A 22,135-nucleotide genomic window follows, 5' to 3' on the forward strand; every position below is an offset into this window, starting at 1 on the left:
ACGCAATAGTAGCCTACGCCTTTCCTACGACCGAGTGCTACGGCGACACTTGCACCAACGTCGTCGACGTTGCCTCTGGTGCTAGTTCCAGCAATGGCAACGGAAACTGCGACACTGGGCCCATACAGGTAAAATAGAGTTCCAATCCCTGCCCTTTATCCCTACATATCACTGACCTCCGCCTTTCAACCTCGGTTAGTGCTGCAATCAGGTCCAATCCTCCAAGAGCAACTTAGTCCGCAACTTACTCGCTAGCCAAGGTATATATCTCGGTGATGCCGATATTCCCATCGGAATTGCTTGTAGTTCAATTGGGGACGTCGTTAGGGGAGGAAAGTGGTGTGTTTTTGTTCCCCGTCCTTTGTTTCTGGAACCAGAGCAACGTCATCTGACTTGTTTTGTACCTTTTCAGTTCTGGTCAAACCGTTTGTTGCAAAAATAACCATTTTAGTAGGTTTTCTTGGACTGGTTACCTTTGTTATAAGTATGCTAACTTCTTCGTGTAGATGGTGTCGTTGCTCTGGGTTGCGTCAACGTCGTTATGTGAAGGAGTTGGATGATACATGTGTCAAAGCAGATAGCGAGAACTTTGTATTACGGAAATGAGGGTGTGCGGTGATACTATACAGAATTGCGTGGAATATGCGAAAAGAACCAAACATATTTTGCGTAAATGCAAGAAGGAAGGAAGGAAAGAGAAAAACAACGAAAGCAATATTGACTAGAAACTGCAAAGCAGAACTGAACGGTATATCGGAAGAATCTCAAGACGTAAAGCTAGATATTCGGGCCAAGGACGACTTCTCACTCCTCACCTCTTATCCTCAACGAACCCCGAATCTACATCTCCGTCAATACTAGTGGTAGCATCTAAATCCGTATCCTCCCAGATATCAGAATCCGGCCCATCCGCATCTCCATCCAAATCTACTGGCGTCTCCGCTCTTCCACAATCTACTCCTCCAGCAGACGGAAAGGAGACCACGTTCTGCACATTTACATTCTCTTTGAACGGATTTCTCTCTTTCTTCACCGGGCTCGGATCTCTCCCGTGAGCCCTCACCTCATGCAAATGCGCAGACCTAGCCAACCTCTTCACACCCTTCGATCCAGGTTCAGCTCCACCATCCCACGACAACGAAGGGTTCAAATTCAAGAAAAGCGCTGAGGAGCTCCCATGTGAATTCGCCCGTTTCAGTCGTGGCCGCGAAGTACTTGGTGTGGTTGGTGATTTAATTGGGGTGGTGGTCGACGGGACAGGTTTCGTTGACGCGCTCCCGTTCCCGTTCGTGGTTTTCAAAGTGCGTAGAGAAGGTGTTCGAGACCTCGGACGGCTGTGTATGATCGCTGTCCTTGGGTAATAATGATATCGACGGTGGTCAGAGTATAGGGATTTGGTAGGCATATTGAGGAAAGTTGGTGGTGCAGTTTTCGGGAGTGGCTGTGGCGGCGGTTCGTCTACGAGAGAGGGGAATTCGATATGAGAGGGCTCAACCCCGGAGGAATCGGTTCTAGGTGATTTTGTTGATCCAGCTGTGCGGAGTATCAGTATCCGATGTTCTTCGAGAAAGCTATGGGAACTGACCGTCCGGTGACAACATGGGTGGGTTCGTCGCGATCGTTCCCGGACTTCTACTCCTACTCGACGTCAACCTCGATACCCAATCACCACTAAAGCTCAAGCTCAGATGTCTCCTACTCCACTCCCTCGCAGATCTACTAAAGCTTCTAGGCCGGTGCTTGAGGGCTGGCATAATCTCCCCTCGCGATCCACGGGTAAGCGCCATAAAGATGAGAACAGTGAGTAATAGGCACAGTTGAGCGATGCCAAGTCGTTTTTCCAGAACAATCTGCGGTAGCAGTCAGTAACAAGAAAGAAGAGGGAGGAAAGTACAAACCTCATCCGAGAGATAATCAACCTTCGACACCAACTCACTATACTGCCTCTCCATTCTCCTCCTTTGCTTCTCCCATTCCTTCGCATCTCGCTGAAACATCTTTGCTTGGGCTTTCTCCTAAAGGTTGAAAGGGTAATCGTAAGCACTCGTCACAGAAAAGGAAACAGAAAACACCCACAATCCCCTCCAATCTTCCAACATCCTCGCCAAGCCTTCGGAGCATCTCCCTAACCCCACAGGTCTGCTCTTCATAATACTGTGCATACAACGTCTGATTCGCTTCAATCGCAGACAACCTGTTCATGATAGTCCGATATATCGATTCACCTCCCGTAGCGGGAGGCATTGCTCGCGTAATAGCAATGCTATCCAAAGTTTGTGAGGGCAAGGAAGCATATATCGTGGTGGCGATAGCTGCAGTCGAAGAACCTGGAGGGACCGTTTCGTTGTTGTTCTCTTCCTTTGCAGTTGGGGTCACTGTCGTTTCGGATGGTGGTGGTACAACAGGAGTTTCGCTGTTTATCGGTTTTGGAGTGGATGAGGAGACCGAAACCGAGGATTCCGAGGGTCGTGGTTCGTAAGTCACTACCGTGCTGGTTCTCTGGACGTTGGATGACAAGGTGGGAATAGAGGCAACAACAACGGTACCCTTCACGGCACCATCAGCTTCCTGATGGGTTATCTTAGTCTCTGACGACGAAGGTTCCGTAGAAGGTATCTGAGGTGAGCCTGTGGGAGATTCGGGAGGATTAGGAACGGTATGCGCAGGTCGAGGTTCTTCGAGTGTGACCTCTGAGTGAATATTCTGTGCTTGGATTTTGCCCTGACTCTCTGCCTCCCATATTTCCCATTTCCACTCTTCGAGGTGCGTGAGGCCGTAGACACGAAGGAGGGAAATAGGGCAATAAAATTCGTTGCTGTAATGCGAATGGAAGTCGATCCTGATGAAGCGGTAAAAATCGCGGAGCGAGGTTGGAGGGTGAAACGACTGTACGCGTTGGATAAGACAAAGAGAAGGGGAAAAAATCATGAGAAACATACCTGAACGCCTCTCACATTCTTCGCTTTATATGTTCCAGCTGTTACCCATCCTTCCTTACCCGTCCCAACAATATAGGTCTTCGCTACGCTAACCGTAAAATCCTTGAAGACCCCACTGAAGAATTCGAAGTTCGCCAGTTGAACGGTATCTATCCTAATATCATCGCATAGCTCGACGACAATAAATTGACTTTCTTGAGGGCGGATGCATGGACTGAGCATATACCGATCTCGTTTCGACGACAGGATATTGGAAGGTGATTTGGCCGAACGATGGGACGCATGAACACGAGCCGAACAGTCCATGCTCGCATAGTTAAAACGATCCGTCAACGGTACTTGGAAATGCGGTGAGACCTTTTCTTCATGAACAGCGAACTGAATTGTCGAATCCGGCGTCGAATCATTTGGAGACAAAGCCAAACCGTTCCCGGATGGTTGAACCCCAGAATCTGCACTACTTCCACTTCCACCACTGCCAGGCGCACTGCTTTGTTGGCTACCCCCCGAGGAAGATACATTCGAGTTGCCTCCCTGGCCATCCTTGCCTCTCTGTTTCTGCTTCCATTCCTCAAACGTCAACAAAACTCCCTCTTCTACCGGCTCCAAGGGTTGGAGTGGCCGTAGACAACATATGGGTGGTTCTTCTTTTCGTACGACGTGTGTTGTAATGGCGTGGAAAGGATCGTTCGGTGAGTTTGGGCCGGCTAGAATGAGCAGTCCGAGTAGTAGAAACGCAAGAGTCGTGAGCAAATTGGAGATTGAGGACCCCATGAAGGCCACTGGGCCCTCCTACTGCTCTCGTAAGTGGAAGTAAGCAGTCAAAATGCTAAGACCTGCTTTTAATAGACCCGGATGAAGTGCCGGTTTGGCAGGCACAGTTATGGAACGTGGCAGATCGTCAGCGCAGTGATTCCTCTCGTTGCCTGCTAAATGACAACTCAAGTCTACTTGTTCAACTGTGATTGGCGTATTACTTCCGAAAAAAATCCCAAGTTTTCTCAGAACTTCTCACCAAACCCTGAGAACCACATTTTCTACGGACTGTTTGTAAACATTGACTTTAGCAAGCCTCATATCGTCGCAACAAGAGCTCCATGCTTTTGGTACTTTTCGATAATTGTTTGGAGTGATTCTTAAATGCCGCTAGCGTCCCGTCATGTTGGGGTTGTAGAGAAGAATACTAGGATCCATGATGCATTTGAAGATTCGTCTGAGCTCTAAGCCGACAAAAAAGAACATGACGCTTCTCTAGAGTCTGCAGGTCAAGATGAACAGAGGGTAAAGTAGAAGGAAAACTACGTATACGGCCATCGAAGCGTAGCCCTACGTTCTTTTCGCGTGCAGCCGTGGCACATCCCCACTCGCATCTCCTCGTTCCCAACTCAGCGAAGGACTTCAACGAAAATTTTATCGAATACATTCTACCCCGGAAAGAGCATGAAGCCCGGAATGTGAACGACGCAGCAGGCCTGTTGAGAAGTCAGCTGCTGATTATGTGCGGAAGACGAAATGACCACCTCCGTTCTTGACCACTCCATCTATTCGCTCGCTGCAGGTCTCCCAATGCTAGAGTTCGACGAGGAATGAGTTAAGTGATAGTTCAGGTTGACTATGTGTAAATGGAAACTAATGAGAGGCATTCCGAGGGTGAGATGTTGATCGCCTGGTAAGGGTGAGTTAATCCATTTTTACGCTTACGCAGGGGGTTGCTGTTCAATTTATCTATGTCAGTTCGAGGCGATATCAAATCGCAGTCAGCTCATATGCCATCAACATTCATGGTCCCTTCGTTGAAGACACAAGCTCGGACGACACAATGAGATATGTGTTCTCGATCATGGACGAGAGACAGGGGAGGGTGAGAGATGTAAATGGAAAGGGTTTGCCGGCACGGGTGGCTGAGCAGTGAGGCGGGAACAAAAAACACCAAATCCAAGGTTCCTGACCAGACCTGAACGCTAAGGAGTAGCTAAATAAATCTGTAAGATTTCAAGTGCATTACCTCAAACATTAGTGCTGTAGGGATGTGGAGGGAGGGAAAAATGGAAAGGAAAATCGCGAAGGAAAGGCTTTGACGAATGTTGATGGACCCGTGAAATTCCCACGACGTGACTTTTCCTTCTGACTGCTGTCTCAGCGTATACTTCTTCTTTGCAAGGACCTCCATCTCAGGCCTTTTAAGTTCGACCTTGCGCGTGTCAAGCTACCTGAAGTGGTCTCTGGATAGTTAGCCGCTCCAAGTGAGCGTTGTTCCCCCTACAGTTTCTATTCTCTTCTCACTCGTATTCTAGATTTTGATTTCGCAAGCTTCAACACACGTGAGGTTCTCTTGGAGGGCTTTGCGGAGACTATAGATGGAAGCCAGGATAGAGAGCAACTCAAAAAAAAAAAAAAACCAGGATCCCACGGTTGCAACGAATCTAGTCACGTATTAAACCGTTGCAGTTCATGTTTACTTTGGAAGACGATGAGGACGCCAAAAACAGAGATGATGACGGCAGCATGGACAGTATCATCGAACAGCCAGTTGGTGAGTACCGCCTTCTTGCATTCTAGAAGTCAAAAAATCATCTGTTCTGACAGGCGGTGTCGCACGACTCAACTCAATAGATAGACATCGTGTGGGAAACACTAACTATTCACATCCATGGCAATGCATGAAAAGTGCTTAGAGGCGCTTTAAATACGCCGAGCCCTGTACCCTACAGTCCCTTGTTCCCCCTCACCCTATGTCCTTCGTCGGTTGTAAGGATTTCAAGCTAGTTGGTGGTGTTTATAACCACGTCCATGGAAACCAGAATCACACTGTCGTCCATACGACCAATAATACCCGTGATTCGAACAACAATTATAACACGACGAACTACGGAGATCGGTGTGTGACGAACAATGGCGGTCGTGAGTCAGCTCAGCGTACTTGCTACTTGCCATAGTTGACCCGCAATGATGCATTTAGGTATTATAATGAATCCGGGCGAAGAACATAGGCCTCGAGGTGAGAAGCTCTGTGGAATCGATACGGACCATTTTAACGCTGAACGCCATGTTGTTACTATCATAATACCAGGAAAGACCAAGAAGAAACATCGCTCAGTTGCTCAAGGTGTAGGGTACGGCTACCAGGATTCATCCCCCCAAATATCAACTCAGAACCTCGAACAACAACCACAACAGCTTCGGCTTGACCAACCACAAGCGCAGTTTCCATCTCCTCCAGGAGGATACGGTGGATTTCCCCAGTGGAATCAGCATCAGCAACCTTATCCGTGTGCGGCTGGAAGTGCAACCGAACCGTCGTATTTCCCTCTACACCCACCTCTACCTTTTGGACACTGGCCAAGTCCGACGATGCATGCGAACGCCCCTTATCATCATCCCAACCCTTCCAACCCCTCCTACTCTCTAGTAAACCCACCTATTCCTACAGCGTCAGCGCCTCCAAATCTATACCCGTACGCTGGACCTGCGCCGGGGTACGATTCTCACCGTCCTTATTCATCCACATATCTGTCACCTCAAAGTCAGACCGGTATGGGGTCTCATACCCAAGCTCAGATCCACCATTCTCCTCCCTACGACGGGTCGCACGTCCAAAGTCAGAACCAGAATTGGAACGGGAACGGGAATTGGTACAATTCACTTCCTTTGCAGGAGCATCAACACCATCCGTCATCGGGTGCTCCGTCGCTGGTGCCCGTGGATAATGCGCCGTACCCTCGTTCTGCGTGGTCTGCGCCTCCTCACGACCACGCCCAAGTTCAGGTACAAGGTCCGCAAGGGGTCTCGGCTTCAGCTGGGAATGAGTTGAATGGGCATGGATTCCCGAAACCCGAGTCTCAGGGCGGAGCTTTTGCTCGGAAGAAAATGGATCCTTGGATGAATCCTAAGAACCCGTTTAGTATGGCGAGCGCGAATGTGGACGGGAGGGATGTGTCCAACTCTTTACCTTCATCTACGGGTACGGAGAGGGCCAGTGGTGAGGCGGAGGACGGAAAGGAAGAGGAGGAGGATCTCAAGGTTAAGGCTAACGACAGAGAAGGAGTCTGAACCGGGATGGATGGTCAGATGGGTTTTCTTATGGATTGTACCCTGGTGCGTATACGACAGTCTCCCAGGTCTGAGAGTACACCGGAAACTGACAATCTCTAACTTTATGCTTCACAGAGCGCGACAACAAGACTGGATAATTTAACTGCCGACGAGGATGCTATGACACTATGACCTGCAATGCCTATCATTTTCTACGTCTGTTCAACAAATTTCTTCGATGCAAGCCATCGCCTTCCTCGGACCAGGTCGCAAAAGCCCGCTTCCCACCCTCTCCTTTCCACCCTTTCCGTCTCCCCGAACTTCGAGGTATGGTACAGTACACACCGTCGGTTCCTGACAAGGAGGGTGCACTCCTCAGATTTCTCGTTCGTTCGTTCATTCAGTGAGAGGATATCCTGTCGGCTGGGTCAGTGTCCCGATGTATACCTTCCAAGTTATCGCGAATCTCGTCGATTCATACTCAACAATCCCCAACTATACCTAAACCACTGGGTTCTGCCACCTGCTTGTGTATACTGTGTGCCTTCCCGCTTCAGGAAGATTCTCAGAGAGGGCGTTCATCGCAGGATTATCAACTCTCAAAATCTACCCTGACGTGTGGAGGTGCGGAGGGTGCCGGTTGTTGCGGTCGGTACTGGTTATCGGTGGGTAGAGTAGCGAGTTATTTGGACACTACCCTAGTTTATGGTGCGGATGGTGTCTTTCTGGTGAGTTGTTATGATTTGTGATGTGGTTCGGTGTAGTTGACTTCCTTCTTCAGAGGACGGGTAACGGCGACGGCCAAGTCTGATAATGAATAAAGATTTCGAACATATCATATTACCATGTCAACGTAATTGAATGGACTCCGTTTTGTAACTGATATCGAATGGAATCAACATAGCTCTAACATGAATATTTCTTTAACACTCAGATATACCAAAGGAGGAGTTTTCTCAACCCTTTTGAATCACACCATTATACCGTGACAGCGGATATGGAGGATGGGGCTAATGGTGCGAGAGGAGGTGCTCGAACCTTATAAGTGAGTCCAACAAGTCAGCTTAGGGGATGTAACTGATTCTACGTATACGAGGATAAGCTATAGAGACGGCGGAGGCCACTTCATGATCCATTTCATTAGAGTACTAGGTCTCCATGCGGGCAGGTTGTCGCGGAGAACGCTTCAATCTGTGTCATTGGATTGATACTCCCGAGTTGGACTGTTTTTCAAGGTTTCAAGTAAGTGACTAAGTTTGAGGCAAAACTACATGATTGCCCTTCTCTAGTGCCACAGATATATCCCAGATTTTGAACTACAGGTTAAAGGTCTTGTTACTACCCCATCTCCTTGTTCGTTATGTGAACCTCACGATCATGGAGTCTGTGGAGTCAAATCCGAGTCATATCGTCGTGTCGGGGTAGGAAGGGCATATCGATAACAATCGAACCGAGGGTGAGGGTGTCCTTATATAGCGAATAATCCGATACCGTTTGATTTCCGAGTTGTCTGAGAGATGCTATTCGTACGAACTCCTGTGCGCAGTGCGCACTATTAGCATACCACAGAAATGTTAAGTAGGGGAAACACAAGTAAACTCACCCGTTATTAGGCCGTTTGGACCTGGCTGATCTCGACGTTGGAGAACGACCGGAACGTCACATAGGTCGTCACATTCCTAAGGTCGACATAGAACCCGACACGTTTGTTGTTGTCGTCCTTGAAGGCGATCACCTCCCAGCCGTGGTTCGAACGGTTCCATCTGGCGTGAGCGTCATCTTCAAAGGACGCAGAGACGACAAACCAACTGTCGTCACCAGAGTTGTGGCTTAGTTTGGAGACGAAGGTTTGCATGTTGTCGCCTGATTCGTTACGGATGTAGACGATACCGGCGCCCATGAACTGGAGTATGAGCAAGCATATAGTCAGTGGGACAGAAGGAGGGGCTATAATGTAGGATGAACATTACCGTAGTAGCGTCGAGACTCATTTTATCAGTAATTGAGAAGTTGTCAAGTTATGAAGGTACTTGAGTAGTAGTTTGAATGGGGAGACTCTGGGGTGTACAGCGCACCTTTTATACCTTTGTGGCTTTCTAAGGCTCTGTTCAGAGCTCTTCCAAAGAGAAACAAGCAGCCGTTTTTGTCAACTTGAGATTCCGTCCTTCAGTCAGAAGCCAAAACTCCGGACACCTTAACAGTCAACTTGAGTGGCAGTCGTACTACCAAACAGAACGATGTCATAACTGTGAAGCTCGTAACGGTACCCTGCGTGGATCGATCGTGCACTGTTCTCCACCACCTTCCAGGCGGATAAAATAGTCGGCGGTGGAAGGGTTCAGTCGTGCTGCCACATAGAAAGTTACAATGGTGTCGGAACTGTGGAGGTATCCTGTATGGATCGATCTTTTGTGCATCCGAAACAGGAGATAAATTGTGCTGAGATGTGGGCCAGTGCCGGTAAAAGCTACTAAAAGAACGTTATCGCTTCGTTATGCTGATGTGGAAAGAATGAACCTCTAATGTTCTTCTTTCTCAACCGCTTTCTAATGGTCCCGCCCAGCGCCTGCCCTCATGTAGTCACATGATGTTTGGTCAGTGTTCGGTTTATCTGTATCGCGCTGACACTGACAGCGCCAACCACCTCTCCATCTTGGTGACGAGAGTGTGTTTCGTTGCATGCTTTACGTACAGCAATCTCGCAGTTTACCAGTCATCCATCTCAGCAGTCCACAAGTCCAACTCGTTCAGGCCGAAAACATTCGACAAGCTCACAGATGGAGGACGTAGGGATCGGATGTATGGATTAGGGGCGATTGGGTATGAAATTTGAATGGGTCACCGGAAGAGAAGCTTTTCAATGTTGCATACTGACGGGGTTGAAGGCCTTCGAGAAAGCGCTTTCAAATCAACGTGCAACGACATTCTGTCCACTTGCGATTCAGTCGCTCCAGTCAACTCACGGCAAAAGCAGGACCACTACCTCAAGTCACTCCAAATCCAGATTTTCAGCCTTCCGAATCGCACACTGTGTCGGTTCTTGTTCATACCTGCATTCACGATCGTCGCGGCATATATGACGCTCCATTCTCGCATTTCACAAAGCAGGAAACAAGGAGGAACTATTCCGTATTATTTACAGGGTACCTCCACAGTTCCGACACCATTCTAGCCTTCTAAGTGGCAGCGCGACTGCACCCTTCCACCGCCGGCTATTTTATCCACCTAGAAGGTGGCTGAGAACAGCCATATATACACGATCGATCCACGCAGGGTACCGTTACGAGCTTCACAGTTATGACATCGTTCTGTTTGGTAGTACGACTGCCACTCAAGTTGACTGTTAAGGTGTCCGGAGTTTTGGCTTCTGACTGAAGGACGGAATCTCAAGTTGACAAAAACGGCTGCTTGTTTCTCTTTGGAAGGGCTCTGAACAGAGCCTTAGGTATAAAAGGTGCACTCTACACCCCAGAGTATCCCCATCATTCAAACTACTACTCAAGCACCTTCATAACTTGACAACTTCTCAATTACTGATAAAATGAGTCTCGACACTACTAAGGTAATGTTCCTCCTGCATTATAGCCCCTCCCTCTGTCCCACTGACTATATGCTTGCTCATACTCCAGTTCATGGGCGCCGGTATCGTCTACATCCGTAACGAATCAGGCGACAACATGCAAACCTTCGTCTCCAAACTAAGCCACAACACTGGTAACGATAGTTGGTTTGTCGTCTCTGCGTCCTTTGAAGATGATGCCCACGCCAAATGGGACCGTTCGAACCACGGCTGGGAGGTGATCGCCTTCAAGGACGACAACAACAAACGTGTCGGGTTCTATGTCGACCTTAGGAATGTGACGACCTATGTGACGTTCCGGTCGTTCTCCAACGTCGAGATCAAGCAGGCCACAAAGGCCTAAAAACGGGTGAGTTTACTTGTGTTTCCCCTACTTAACATTTCTGCGGTATGCTGATAGTGTGGCCAGGAGTTCGTGCGAATAGCATCTCTCAGACAACTCGGAAATCAAACGGTATCGGATTATTCGCTATATCAGGACACCCTCACTCCTCGCCTTGACTGTTATCGACATGCCCTTCCTACCCCGACACGACGGTATAACTCGGATTTGACTGCAGATCTGGAGTTGAAGACTTCGGAGAGTCCACGATCGCGAGGTTCAAGTAGCGAATGCTGGAAGCCATATTATAGCGTAGTAAGTGCGAACTTGTAGTTCAAAATCTGAGATATATCTATGGTACTAGAGAAGGACAATTAAACTGAAACTTGGTCACGTTAACAAATGCGAGTCCTTGGATTTTGGAAGAATATCCACTTCATTGATTGTAGGACAACCTCCGAAACCCGGGAGCTCTTTTTCTCTCTCTCCAAGCTCCAGTGTCGAACGTCACTCATTCTTGGGTGAGGAGTGGTACAGTTACGTGGATGACAGAATATGCAAGTCGGATAAGAAACATCTTGAAGGCGTCAAGGTCTCTATATCCACGTCGTTTCTGAAATTCTGATGTAGAACGGTCGATAGAAATCCGTATAGACAGACTTCCACGTAGGGTGCGCCAACGCCGCCTTGAGCCTTGTTGACGGATACAACGAGGGCCACCACTTATTTGGGAGTCCAAGGAGTTTAGATTTTTGTTCGCATTCGTAAGAACGGTTTGCAATTGGGTGCCGACGTTGCCTCGTGTTTGGCAGGTCATCTTACCGTTGTTTGATTTGCAGAAATCCCAACCACCTGGCTACTTCGTGGGCTAGGTGTCAACCGCCCCAAAATTCCGTATCTAGGCGGTCTCCATAGCACAGCGATCGGATACCGGTATAAAGTTGCTGTCGGCGCCCTTCGATTCTGGGAAATGAGTTGGAAATGAGTATGTTGTCGCAGGTTGAGATGATTGTCCAGTTCCTCACGCAGTCATTATCATGAAGGGTTGGTAACGTTGAGAGACTGAGCGGGCGTCTGCTGAGTACCTTGATATCATCCGGGGGGAGCTGAGAGGATCTGTGACTGCCGCGGCCTCGGGCTATGGTTCTCATAGATATTTTTGGTCGTTGTGCTGGCAGGTATCCATGTCAATTTCTGAGCTTTTAACGTAGGTTGTGATTAACGCTGAAATTTGTCGCGTTTGGTCGCTGAGGCCTGAGCGCTGAGGAGTCGGCGATGGGAGTTGGGAAAGAAATATGGGACAATGGCGATCACGTGCTTTTGTGGCGTTTCAACCACGCGTGACGCGTGAGCGATAGGCTTTTCCGCTACCGCCACCATTTCTTCGACCTTCGTTCTGCCACCATGGTGGACCCACATGGAACTCCCTCTCAAAAGCCAGTTACCCCACCTAAAGCGAAGTTGACCAAATCTCCAGTTATCTTCAGTACTCCTCTCAGCGATAAAGCAGCGAGTCACCAAAGGGCTGACCTTTATTCACCTGGCACTCAGTTCGTTACCCTCAATGTGGACGACGTCAATGTGCATCTTATAGAGGACTGTAATACCTCAAAATTGATTTCATTTGAGGACTTTGCCATTAAAATCCTTGGTATACCGGTCAATTGGAAAGATAGCTGGTCGACAAAGCTTAAACCTGCTTTGGAGTTGAACGAATGGACGAAGTATAAAGAGGCATGGTATAAAGAGTCTCACGAAAAAGGGCTCTACGAACCTTTCTCACAGGTGTGTAACAAGGTTATCGCCACCATAGCCGGAGGACAGGATAACATGAACTCGTTGGTGGTGTACCAGCATGACGAGGCGTTTCAAATCGGTTACACGAGACGCTCACCTGATACCGCCGTTACTCTCTGGGGATGGGCGGAAAAGGTCGGGGGCCGGATAGACGACAAGATCTTCGTAGGTTTTGATGAGAAGGGATACAAGAAGATTTTATGGGAGCAGATTCGAATGTTCTTGGAGATAAAAAATACTTCGAACGGTAGAACATTGGGTGATTGTAAGTGGTTGCGTCAATATCATTATTCTTTGACCGACTGTTGCAAACTTCCAGTCCTTTCTCCAAACTTAGTGAAGAAGCCTTCAAAAGGAGAAAGCTCTGAGGTCGCTTCTGGCGTTGCTTCTTCCTCTGGTTTGAAGAAGCGCGTTCTTGGTTAGTGTTCATCTGCTCTCATATCTATCCAACGCTAGATTTTCTCTAGCAGCTTTGACGACGTTCGCTCAACATTCCACCCAAGGGAGCAAAACACAGAAGAAACAGAGGAATTCTAAATCTACCTATACTGTCGGTGAGTTTGCCAATCTGTCGCCGCGAAACACTCTAGAGACGCTGCTTCTAGCTGAACCACCAAAACCTAACAATAATCCCGGCCATGTCCGGTTGAAATGCACTGGTTACGCCCTCGAGATGTTAACGAGTGGTCGTGTTCGTTCCCATTCGTTTGGAATGCTTGTCGATGGGCCCAATATCCAGCTTCAATACTATGATCGCTCCATGATTGTCAAGACATACGGGATCTGCCTATCCGACGAGGATGAGCGACAATTGTTTATAGCTGCCCTTTATCGCTTTACTCAGTTCACTCCAGCGGAATGGGGTATTTTGTTGCATGGCGACGACGAAAATCCAGAAACATGTGTTAAAGATGACGACGATAACGAAAAAGCCGGAAAGACATGTGGAAATGATCCGTTCGCTGGGATGGAATTTGTACTCAAAAAGAAAGATGCGAAGAAACACATTCGACTCGTTCGTCTCATATTCCGCAGTCACGGACTCATTGGTCGTGGTACGATTGTAGCGGAGGCCGAGTGCATATGCGGAAACGGTGGAAGTGAATGTGATTGGAACGGGCCCTTGGTAGTGAAAATCAGCTTCCCCACCACTGGCAGATGTAAGGAGTTCGAATTGATCGAAGAAGCTCTCCTTCGCGCGACGGAACTTGGACATATGTGGGCCCGACGGCATCTTCCGCGTATCTTGTCGTCTCAAGTCATTCCTTTTGGTGAAGACAGTCCACAAGTGCAACTAGCGAAACTCTTCCCTAATGAGTACAAGAAACGATATGCTTGCGTCATCGTGCAGGAAAAACTTCAACCTATTCATGAGTTGGAGACGCCAGAAGAATTTGCTCAGGTCTTCTACGATATATTGCAATGTACGAACTCAATTCATGACCCACTTTATCGTTATTTCTGAACTGATACTGGTTTTAGGTCATAATTGGGTGTATCAGGTTGCGAAAATCTTGCACCGGGACATCAGTTTGAGTAACATGATGTTCTGGCGAGATCCAGTGACCAGGGAAGTTTTTGGTGTCCTTAACGACTTCGACTTGTCTTCGAGGGTTATGGAAAAGAGTAAGGCTTCCTCAACTCAGCGGACTGGTACGCAGCCGTTCATGGCACATGACCTCTTTGATCCCAAATGGACTGGAGGACACCTTTACCGCCATGATCTAGAATCCATTTTTTACGGATTGTTATGCCTTTGTTCGCGGTATAAGGGTCCCGGACAGCTTGTAGACGCTTCTGACGAACTTCAATACGAATCCTGGTTTATTGGAGATTATAAATGTGTACGACGCTCAAAAAAGGAACTGATCACCCAAGGCAAAATCAAACCTGCACTGACCGAGTTTTTTGAAGACTTTAGGTCTTGGGTGACCGGGATCCACAAATGCATCTTTGCAGGACGGATGGACAGAAGTTTATTCGAATCGAAAGATGATGGTTCCTCGACGTTTGACCAGGAGACGCTTGGAGGACATTTTACCTATACTAGCGTTGAGGCGATTATGTCTAGCTTCAAAGGTGTTACGCTGAAGAAGCGAGATGAACCGATTCACACATAGATAATGAGAGGATGATCACGGCGATAATTGGTGGATTTACGACAGTTTTATGTATTCATAGACATTTACGACGATGTATCATTATTCTCATTATTCTAGATATTCTCAATGTTTTCGACTCCTCAAACCTGTATCCCGAATTTTACTCTATGGGTCGTTGTCGGATAGAAGTTGCTGTCCCTGCTTACAGAAGTTGCCTTCCACAGACTGGTCAGGAGTTAAAAGCTACCCGGTCCCATTCTGTTTTTGCAAAGCGGATGTGGGTTATCGATCGTTCTCCTTACCTTCATATCGTCGCCATTCTGGTTCAACTTGTTTGTATTTGAGACTTGAATTAGCGAAATGAGAGACTAGAGACTAGATTGTTTCCAAGCTGCCGTGGGGTCTAAGGCCTAAGGGTTCGCTGGAGGTATATGGACCGATGTACACGCTGTCGACCGACCTCAACCTTGAAGTCAGGCTACCAAGATTATTTTTTCTATATAGCTATATCGTATAGTCTATTAACTCGTGGTGAAGCGCCGTCTTCATCGTCAGTCACGGTGGCAAACTTGAACTATCTGTCACGTCGTCCGATTTATATGTTTCGAGCTGTTAGGACTCGAACCTGGTTTCCATTCCTAACAGGAGCTCCAAGTTTCAAACGTGCTGTAAGTGAGCATCTGTGAATCTGAGCTCGATCTGTGCGATCTCTTTTCCAGTAATCGCGTCGTATATCCGAAAGAGCCTTACTAACGTCCACGCGGTACGGAACCTCGATGCATTGTGTATAGTAGATTTTCCCAATATTCGCAACTCCTCGAACATGCATATGTATGGCCATGGGGGGATGTAGGGTCATTTAAGTCAATACAAGTCACTCATCGGATAAAACTGGATTTCCCAGTCGTGCAATCCATACGTGGAACGACGGATTGATTTTGGTAATAGCCGAACGCTTGAACACTGAGGCCGCTGGACTGGGTTGCCGTCTAAACTCTTCAATGATTGAAGGTTCCACCACCAGCGACGGTGAGTATCTGTCACATCGTCCGAACCTGGTTTCCTGGTTTCCATCCCAACAACAGATGGGCAACGGGACAGCTGTCGGGATAAAGTTACTGTCGGCCGCCACCCTTCGATTCTGCGAAATGAATATGTTGCCGGTTGGGATGGTTGCTCAGTGTCTGTTCGAGTTCACGCTGTCGGGCAATAAGGGTTGGTAGTGTTGGGAGAGTGAACGAACATCTGTTGAGTCCCTTGATTTCATCTGGAACCCATAGCTGGAGTCGCCGGAGAGGAAAATCTGCCTCGGCCATGGTTCTCGTAGTTGTTTTTGGCGGTTGTGCCAGGTGGTCATGTGAAGTTCTGAACTGTTGATAGAGGTTGTATTGTGATCAACGCTGAATTTGAGGAGTGGGCGATGGGAGGGGGAAAGTGTGAGCTTTTGTTACGTTCCTCGATAGTTGTGTTGCGTGCACGTGCGGTAAAACGGTAAAATTAACGCTGCCCTGAAAGCTGTGTGACGAGAAGCAGCTCCTACCCTCTCTCATGGCAGACGAAACGTCTCCTCTACTCGCTGAAAACGAGTCCCCGCAGAATAATGGTTCAATACACGCGCCTTCAGATGACAATAACAATAATGGCTCGGAAGTTGAAGCAGGAGAGACAGGGAAACAAACCATAAATCCGTTATGGGTCGTACGTTCTGCCTTCAACTTCTCTAACCCTCAAGCCCTGATGGACTATTCAGGTCGCGCCAATGAGCATTGGAATCTTTCTATCCGCCATGGATCAAACCATCATCGTTGCTTGTGGGTCCACTCAGTGGCCGTCGAAATCCACAAAAAAGCCTGAAGTCGTTTTGCAGCCTACGCCGCTATTGGAAATGAACTGAAGCAACTCCAAAAAACAAGTTGGATAGCGGCTAGTTATATGTTGACTGTCACCGCTTTTCAGTCCGTGTCCTGTTTCTTTTTCTTAACAGCACCCGTTGAAATTGAAAACAACACAGACCTCTGTACGGAAAACTAAGCGACATATTTGGAAGAAAAACATGTTTGCTATTCGCATATTGTGTCTTTGGAATCGGATCTCTTTTATGTGGTCTATCACAAACTATGGATCAACTCATATTATCTCGAGCGCTTGCTGGTATTGGAGGGGGTGGTCTGCCTCCGTATGTTCTCTAGCCGTTCTCGAGACGTTCCGTTCATTTACTCAAAAGCTTTTCGTAATAGCATCACAACCATAATCTTGTCCGATGTCGTTACTCTTCGGTCGAGAGGAACCTGGCAAGGCGTTTTGAATATCATCTTCTCCGTGGGCTCGATGATCGGTGCGCCCTTGGGAGGGTATTTAGCAGATACAATCGGTTGGAGATGGTACCTTGTTCTATTTTCCACCAACTTAACGCCCAAACTAAGGGTTTCAACGTTAGGGCATTCATCATGCAGTTCCCATCTATCATCCTAGCCTTCATCGCTGCCCTTCTCGCCCTCCACCTACCCCCACATCCGACGTCAGATTTAAAATCCAAACTCAAACGAATAGATTTCGGAGGCGCTCTCTCCCTCATCGTCTTCATCGTCTTTTTCCTCTACGGTCTCGAACGTGGTGGGAATATAGGATGGAATGACCGTTATACGCTCGGAGCTTTAGCTGCTTCTGGGGTATCGTTCCTAGGGTTCGGGATTATTGAAATGTCATTAGCCAGAGAACCCTTCGCGCCAAAGAGGATAATCTTCAACCGAAGTTTAATCGCCAGCTACCTCGCCAACTTCTTCGGTATTGCGAGTCAGATTGGCCTCATCTTCCAAATCTCGTTGTACGTTCAAGCGGTATTCGAGTTTTCTGCCGCAGGTGCTGGGTCTGTGCTCTTACCTGGGATCTTGGGAGGCGTTTCGGGGAGTGTGATTGGGGGTTTGGTGATTCAGAGTACGGGGAGGTATTGGTTAGTGACTGTTGTGGCGTATGGATTGCAGGTTTTGGGTACTTGTGTGGTTACGTTGGGATCTGGAGTTGTGGGTGCTTCCATTATTGGCATTTGTGTTGGTAAGGGTTATCCCTTTTTGGAGTTGCTTATTTGGGGTTTATTACTTACGGATTGTTTTTTCCTCTTTTTTTGTAGGACTTGGGATAGCTGGATTTGGGAGTGGTTCGTGGAATTTCTGTTTCTCTGTTTCACTTATTTGGATTGAACCCGGCCTGCTTTAGGTGGAGGAACGACGACCAGTCTTGTTGCTTTGATTTCAAACGCAGGAAAGGAAGATCAAGCGATAGCTACTGCAGGTTGGTCGTCGTGTTTGAAGTGTTCCCACCTCCCCGATTTTCTCATTATTTTTCCAACAGTCTCCTATCTCTTCCGGTCGTTGGGATATGTTGTCGGTCTGTCCGTCGGGAGCACCGTTCTTCAAGATACACTCCGGAAGATGCTCAGAAGAAGACTTGTAGGAGGTGACGTTGATGTGGATGAGGTGTGTACATATGGATTATGGGCTGTTATGGGTTACCCTTTCTGACCACCCCACCCCAAACAGGTTGTACGAAAAGTCCGCGAATCTTTGGAAAACCTCGGGAATTTAGATTCAGAAATGCGGGAGGTGGTGAAACGGTCGTATGAAGATGCAATACAGAATACGATGTGGGTGTCTTTGGGACTTGCGGGGTGTGCGTTTTTGTGTTCGGTGTTTATTAAGGAGAAGAGGTTGAAGTAGATATAGACGGTGGGGAGGGAAGGGAAAGGAAGAAGACCCGCATCGGACCTGGGCTCCGAGGCGGCGTTATACGCCGCGTTGGAGAAAAAAGGACTTGTACAAAATCGGTTTCTTTGTATGCATATGGCCTTCGGGGGTGAAAGTTGTAAGTACTGTATGTACATGTATTGCGCCAACATAGCTTTTTTACTATCGGAGACCGCCCTCTCTCCCTTTGCTCCCTTACTACTTACCACGAATTGTGTTTTCAACCTGAAATTGTGTGCGTCAGTGTGGACTAGCCTCGAGCTCGACGCAAGGATGTTGGGAGATGATTCATTATGTATACGCAGAGGATGTAGGGACATTGGAGTCAATACAAGTCACTCATCGGATAAAACCTGGATTTTCAACACTTGAATGTTGACGCCGGTGGACCCGGTTAGCCATATATTGTAAGATCTTCATTGACTGAATACTCCGCGTTCCACGAGTATCTGTCACTGTCCAGTGTGTCAGTCGTCTATTATCCTCGAACCTGGTTCCTGGTTTCCATCCCAATTTAAACCCCATCCAGAGGGGCACACAACAAGAGGGGCAAAAGAATATAATGTATGGCGGCACTTCCGATTCCATTCAAACAAGTCAACAAAACAAGTAGAAAAAAAACTCCTGAAAACGTAACATACGCAAGGAGGATTTATGTAAAAAAAAAACGAGAGAAGAGTATTCAAAAGAAGAAAAGAAAAGTCCTAATTCACCTGTCCATTAAAAAACAAAATAATCGACCTGCTTACGAATCCCAAAAGAACCGACCCATCCATAGTACTAGTAGTACCCCTCTTCTAAACGATACCACCGCTCACAGTAAAAGAGCAACAACAGCTCCAACAACAACAGATCCCAAAACCCCAACAACACTCCCCTTCCTCACCGCTCCATTCTTGCCCTTCCCATTACCACCACCAGCAGACGTAGTCGACCCATCAGCAGACCCTTTAGCCTTATCATTCGTCTGACTCGCAGGTAAAGCCCCAACTTCCAAAAGTTGCTGTTTCTCAATATTCCCAGATCCAACAATCACAAACGTTCCTTTCGAAGGAACACCGTTCACGTTGACATACACCCATGCAGGTCCGGGTTGGAATATGTTGGCATTGGGTGGCATCTGAGAACAGTGGATCGTGATAGAACCGTCATCATTGACAGAATAAGTAGTGTTCAGCTGGAGGTACCGTTGTCCCATGTTCATCGCATGTGTAGTCCATCCAGGTCGTAAAACGACAACAGTGGTGTTCTTAGCAGCGTCGTTACTGCCACCAGAATAAGAGCTGGCAGGGATAGTGATGTCAAAGGGTTTACCACCGTACGTTAAAGTTTTGGGAATACCCGATGGCTGAGGACGAGTGGTGGCCGAGAAGTAAGAAGGATAGAAAAGCTCCGCACGGTACTCGGTTGGGAAAACGGTGGTGGCGTTGTAGTCGACATTAGGGTTCGATCCAGCGATGAGGACAGAACCGTCGGGGAGGAGGATAGCAGAGGAGTGGTAGAGACGTGCGATAGAGGAGGTGGCCAAACCGGCGTTCGACCATCGGTTTCCTAGTTGGGCGTCAGGATCGTAAATCGCGGGAGTGCCAACAGGTCCTGATGCCAGAGACATTCCGTAGGGCATGTCACCGTACAGAGGGGTCTGACCAGTATGTTCAGCATAACCGGCAGTACCGTTGAGACCACCGTTGACGACGAGGAGCTTTCCAGTGGGGAGAATGATGAATTGACCCATGGTACGAGTCTCGAGCATGTTGTCATCCTTCACATACACGGGTGCAGATCCGTCGAGAGGCTCAGGTGTAATTCGCTGACAGTCATTAGATGCGGGATAGTCCCATGTGTTGATTTTTGGGTTGGCATAGTCACCCCAAGCTTCATCAGGCATGTCCGAACCACCACAGAAGATGACTGTAGGGTTGTAGTTGTTGGCGGGGGTAAGAGGGAGCATGGCGACAGCACCCGAGGCAGGATAGACACGAGCGACGCCACCAGGCATGTCAGGAAGGGGTGTCTCGGTGTTGGTTGCGGGATCCCAAAGCACTGAGATACAATGAATTAGATAACGGAGAATCCGTCAATTGAAAGCAAAAAACTTACTAGTCGAAACGTTGGCCTGGACTAACATCTTACCAGAAGGCATGAGGAATGTGTGGGCGTAGGAATTGAGACCAGATGTCTTGATCATGAACTGCATGACCTCGGCCTTTTTACCGTTGGCAGGGTAGAATTCATAGGTAGGTTCAGCAGCACCACCTTCGTACGCTGGGTCGGTGTTTGGATAGTTTCGGTTTATATAACCACCATTGACGAAACCTCCTATGAGAGCGATAGTTCCGTCACCGAGGGGCTCGGCGGCGGAGTACCATCGTTGTTTCTGCATTGAGAGAACGTCGGGGTTGTCGAACCACTGGCAGTTGGAAGACGAGAAGTCATCTTTCGATGTGCATGGATTGAGGAGACGAATGGATTTGGAACCATCGTAGTTCTGGTAGGTTGCATCGTAAGAGCCAGAGGCACCGCCAGGATTTTTGACTGATCCAATATTGCCACCGGGACCGATTGCACCGTTGCCACCAAAGGTTGCGTAGGAGCCATTTGGTAAATGCATTCCAGAAGCGCAGAAGACGTTGGTCTTGATGTCCATGAGATCTACCTTGTGGGTATTCATATCCCTAAAAAAAAACAGAAATAGGGTGAGAACGAGTTCCAGCCCAAAGCTCGCGTAAACTCACCAAACAGCACCCCACGCTGGATGACCGTTTATCTGAGCTGGGTTTCCCTCCGCCTTGTCGATAATGTAGACTTTCTCGTCGTTGCCAACAAACATCTAGAAAAAGCGGTGTAAGCGAGGGTTGACAACGAGCGGTTCAACAGAGAATATTCACCATCATAGCGCTGACCATCGTATTTCCTGCATCGACAAAGGAGCCTGCTGTAGCAGCGAGAGTGGAAGACGAGGCGGCTGCCAGCCCAAGGGCGAGCAGCGATTTATGCGAGAACATATCAATAAGTCGTTATAAAGATAGAGGGTAAAGTTATGTAAAGAGTGGATTGACTTTGCAGACAAGTTGATTGATAAGTCTAGAGGAGGAAGGGGAAGAGGGGAAAAAAGAGGACGGTGGTGGTGTGGTGGTGGTGGTTGAGTGAAGGCCAGGAATAAGCTCAAGCGGACAGCCCGTTCTATTTATTTTCCAGCTCCGGCCATCGCTTACCATGACACCTGCCGATCCCGGAGCATAATTACCAAATACTGTCTATTTTTGGCAACTCGCAGGTTTCCTGTGTCCGTGTTCTCGGCACGAGTTCTTCGCTCAGCACAACGTACAACACGGCCATGAATCTCCGCCGCCGAACCCAGCTCGGACGTTGCATAATCCTCCAGCTACCAAGGGTCAACCAGACCTTCGGTATGCTTAAACTGCAAAGCAGGGACGTCGATCCACTTCATGACTTCAAGTTGAATGATGGAACCCGAACCTCAAGGCGTGATGACAGAAAATTGACACAAAACCGCGTTGGTGATCGCATCAAACCCACGTCTTATAAAATGAACGTGAACTTTGCGCTGGAAGTACAGAATCTATGTGCTGCGGAACGGCGATAGACCCCTACGTGTGTTT

The 22,135-nt window shown here is 48.1% G+C and overlaps 7 protein-coding genes across 8 annotated transcripts; 4 read left to right on the forward strand and 3 right to left on the reverse strand.

Annotated features, from left to right (window-relative positions):
* Positions 1-510: 510 nt before the first annotated feature.
* E1B28_012856 (uncharacterized protein) lies at positions 511-3,860 on the reverse strand. Its single transcript, XM_043158012.1, has 5 exons — positions 2,940-3,860; positions 2,077-2,886; positions 1,899-2,015; positions 1,586-1,850; positions 511-1,533 (listed from the first exon to the last, which is right to left on the reverse strand). The coding sequence occupies exons 1-5, from the start codon at positions 3,711-3,713 to the stop codon at positions 812-814; spliced, it is 2,688 nt and encodes an 895-aa protein (XP_043005382.1). The 5' UTR covers positions 3,714-3,860; the 3' UTR covers positions 511-811.
* Positions 3,861-5,671: 1,811 nt separating this feature from the next.
* E1B28_012857 (uncharacterized protein) lies at positions 5,672-6,989 on the forward strand (the record flags this gene model as incomplete). The annotated part of the gene is made up of 3 exons (XM_043158013.1): positions 5,672-5,840; positions 5,899-5,937; positions 6,010-6,989. The coding sequence occupies 3 exons, from the start codon at positions 5,672-5,674 to the stop codon at positions 6,987-6,989; spliced, it is 1,188 nt and encodes a 395-aa protein (XP_043005383.1).
* Positions 6,990-8,482: 1,493 nt separating this feature from the next.
* On the reverse strand, positions 8,483-9,021 carry E1B28_012858 (uncharacterized protein). Its single transcript, XM_043158014.1, has 3 exons — positions 8,942-9,021; positions 8,575-8,874; positions 8,483-8,507 (listed from the first exon to the last, which is right to left on the reverse strand). The coding sequence occupies exons 1-2, from the start codon at positions 8,960-8,962 to the stop codon at positions 8,581-8,583; spliced, it is 315 nt and encodes a 104-aa protein (XP_043005384.1). The 5' UTR covers positions 8,963-9,021; the 3' UTR covers positions 8,483-8,507; positions 8,575-8,580.
* Positions 9,022-10,417: 1,396 nt separating this feature from the next.
* E1B28_012859 (uncharacterized protein) lies at positions 10,418-11,272 on the forward strand. Its single transcript, XM_043158015.1, has 3 exons — positions 10,418-10,533; positions 10,601-10,900; positions 10,961-11,272. Exons 1-2 carry the CDS (start codon positions 10,513-10,515, stop codon positions 10,892-10,894), a joined length of 315 nt encoding a protein of 104 aa, XP_043005385.1. The 5' UTR covers positions 10,418-10,512; the 3' UTR covers positions 10,895-10,900; positions 10,961-11,272.
* A 1,005-nt stretch (positions 11,273-12,277) lies between these two features.
* E1B28_012860 (uncharacterized protein) lies at positions 12,278-14,790 on the forward strand (the record flags this gene model as incomplete). Its single annotated transcript, XM_043158016.1, has 5 exons — positions 12,278-12,935; positions 12,990-13,088; positions 13,141-13,224; positions 13,276-14,094; positions 14,153-14,790. The coding sequence occupies 5 exons, from the start codon at positions 12,278-12,280 to the stop codon at positions 14,788-14,790; spliced, it is 2,298 nt and encodes a 765-aa protein (XP_043005386.1).
* A 1,511-nt stretch (positions 14,791-16,301) lies between these two features.
* On the forward strand, positions 16,302-18,719 carry E1B28_012861 (uncharacterized protein). 2 transcript variants are annotated; one of them, XM_043158017.1, is made up of 10 exons: positions 16,302-16,470; positions 16,523-16,583; positions 16,640-16,727; positions 16,784-16,948; positions 17,010-17,153; positions 17,210-17,823; positions 17,900-17,926; positions 17,986-18,060; positions 18,121-18,245; positions 18,309-18,719. In XM_043158017.1, exons 1-10 carry the CDS (start codon positions 16,321-16,323, stop codon positions 18,483-18,485), a joined length of 1,626 nt encoding a protein of 541 aa, XP_043005387.1. In that variant the 5' UTR covers positions 16,302-16,320; the 3' UTR covers positions 18,486-18,719. The 2 variants fall into 2 exon arrangements, with proteins under 2 accessions (XP_043005387.1, XP_043005388.1); XM_043158018.1 differs by having other exon boundaries at positions 16,523-16,727.
* Positions 18,720-18,982: 263 nt separating this feature from the next.
* Positions 18,983-21,669, reverse strand: E1B28_012862 (uncharacterized protein). Its single transcript, XM_043158019.1, has 4 exons — positions 21,401-21,669; positions 21,248-21,342; positions 20,613-21,187; positions 18,983-20,555 (listed from the first exon to the last, which is right to left on the reverse strand). Exons 1-4 carry the CDS (start codon positions 21,515-21,517, stop codon positions 19,327-19,329), a joined length of 2,016 nt encoding a protein of 671 aa, XP_043005389.1. The 5' UTR covers positions 21,518-21,669; the 3' UTR covers positions 18,983-19,326.
* Between the last annotated feature and the right edge of the window lie 466 nt (positions 21,670-22,135).

Source organism: Marasmius oreades, chromosome 8, assembly GCF_018924745.1.
Source record: "Marasmius oreades isolate 03SP1 chromosome 8, whole genome shotgun sequence".
Lineage (NCBI taxonomy): Eukaryota > Fungi > Basidiomycota > Agaricomycetes > Agaricales > Marasmiaceae > Marasmius > Marasmius oreades.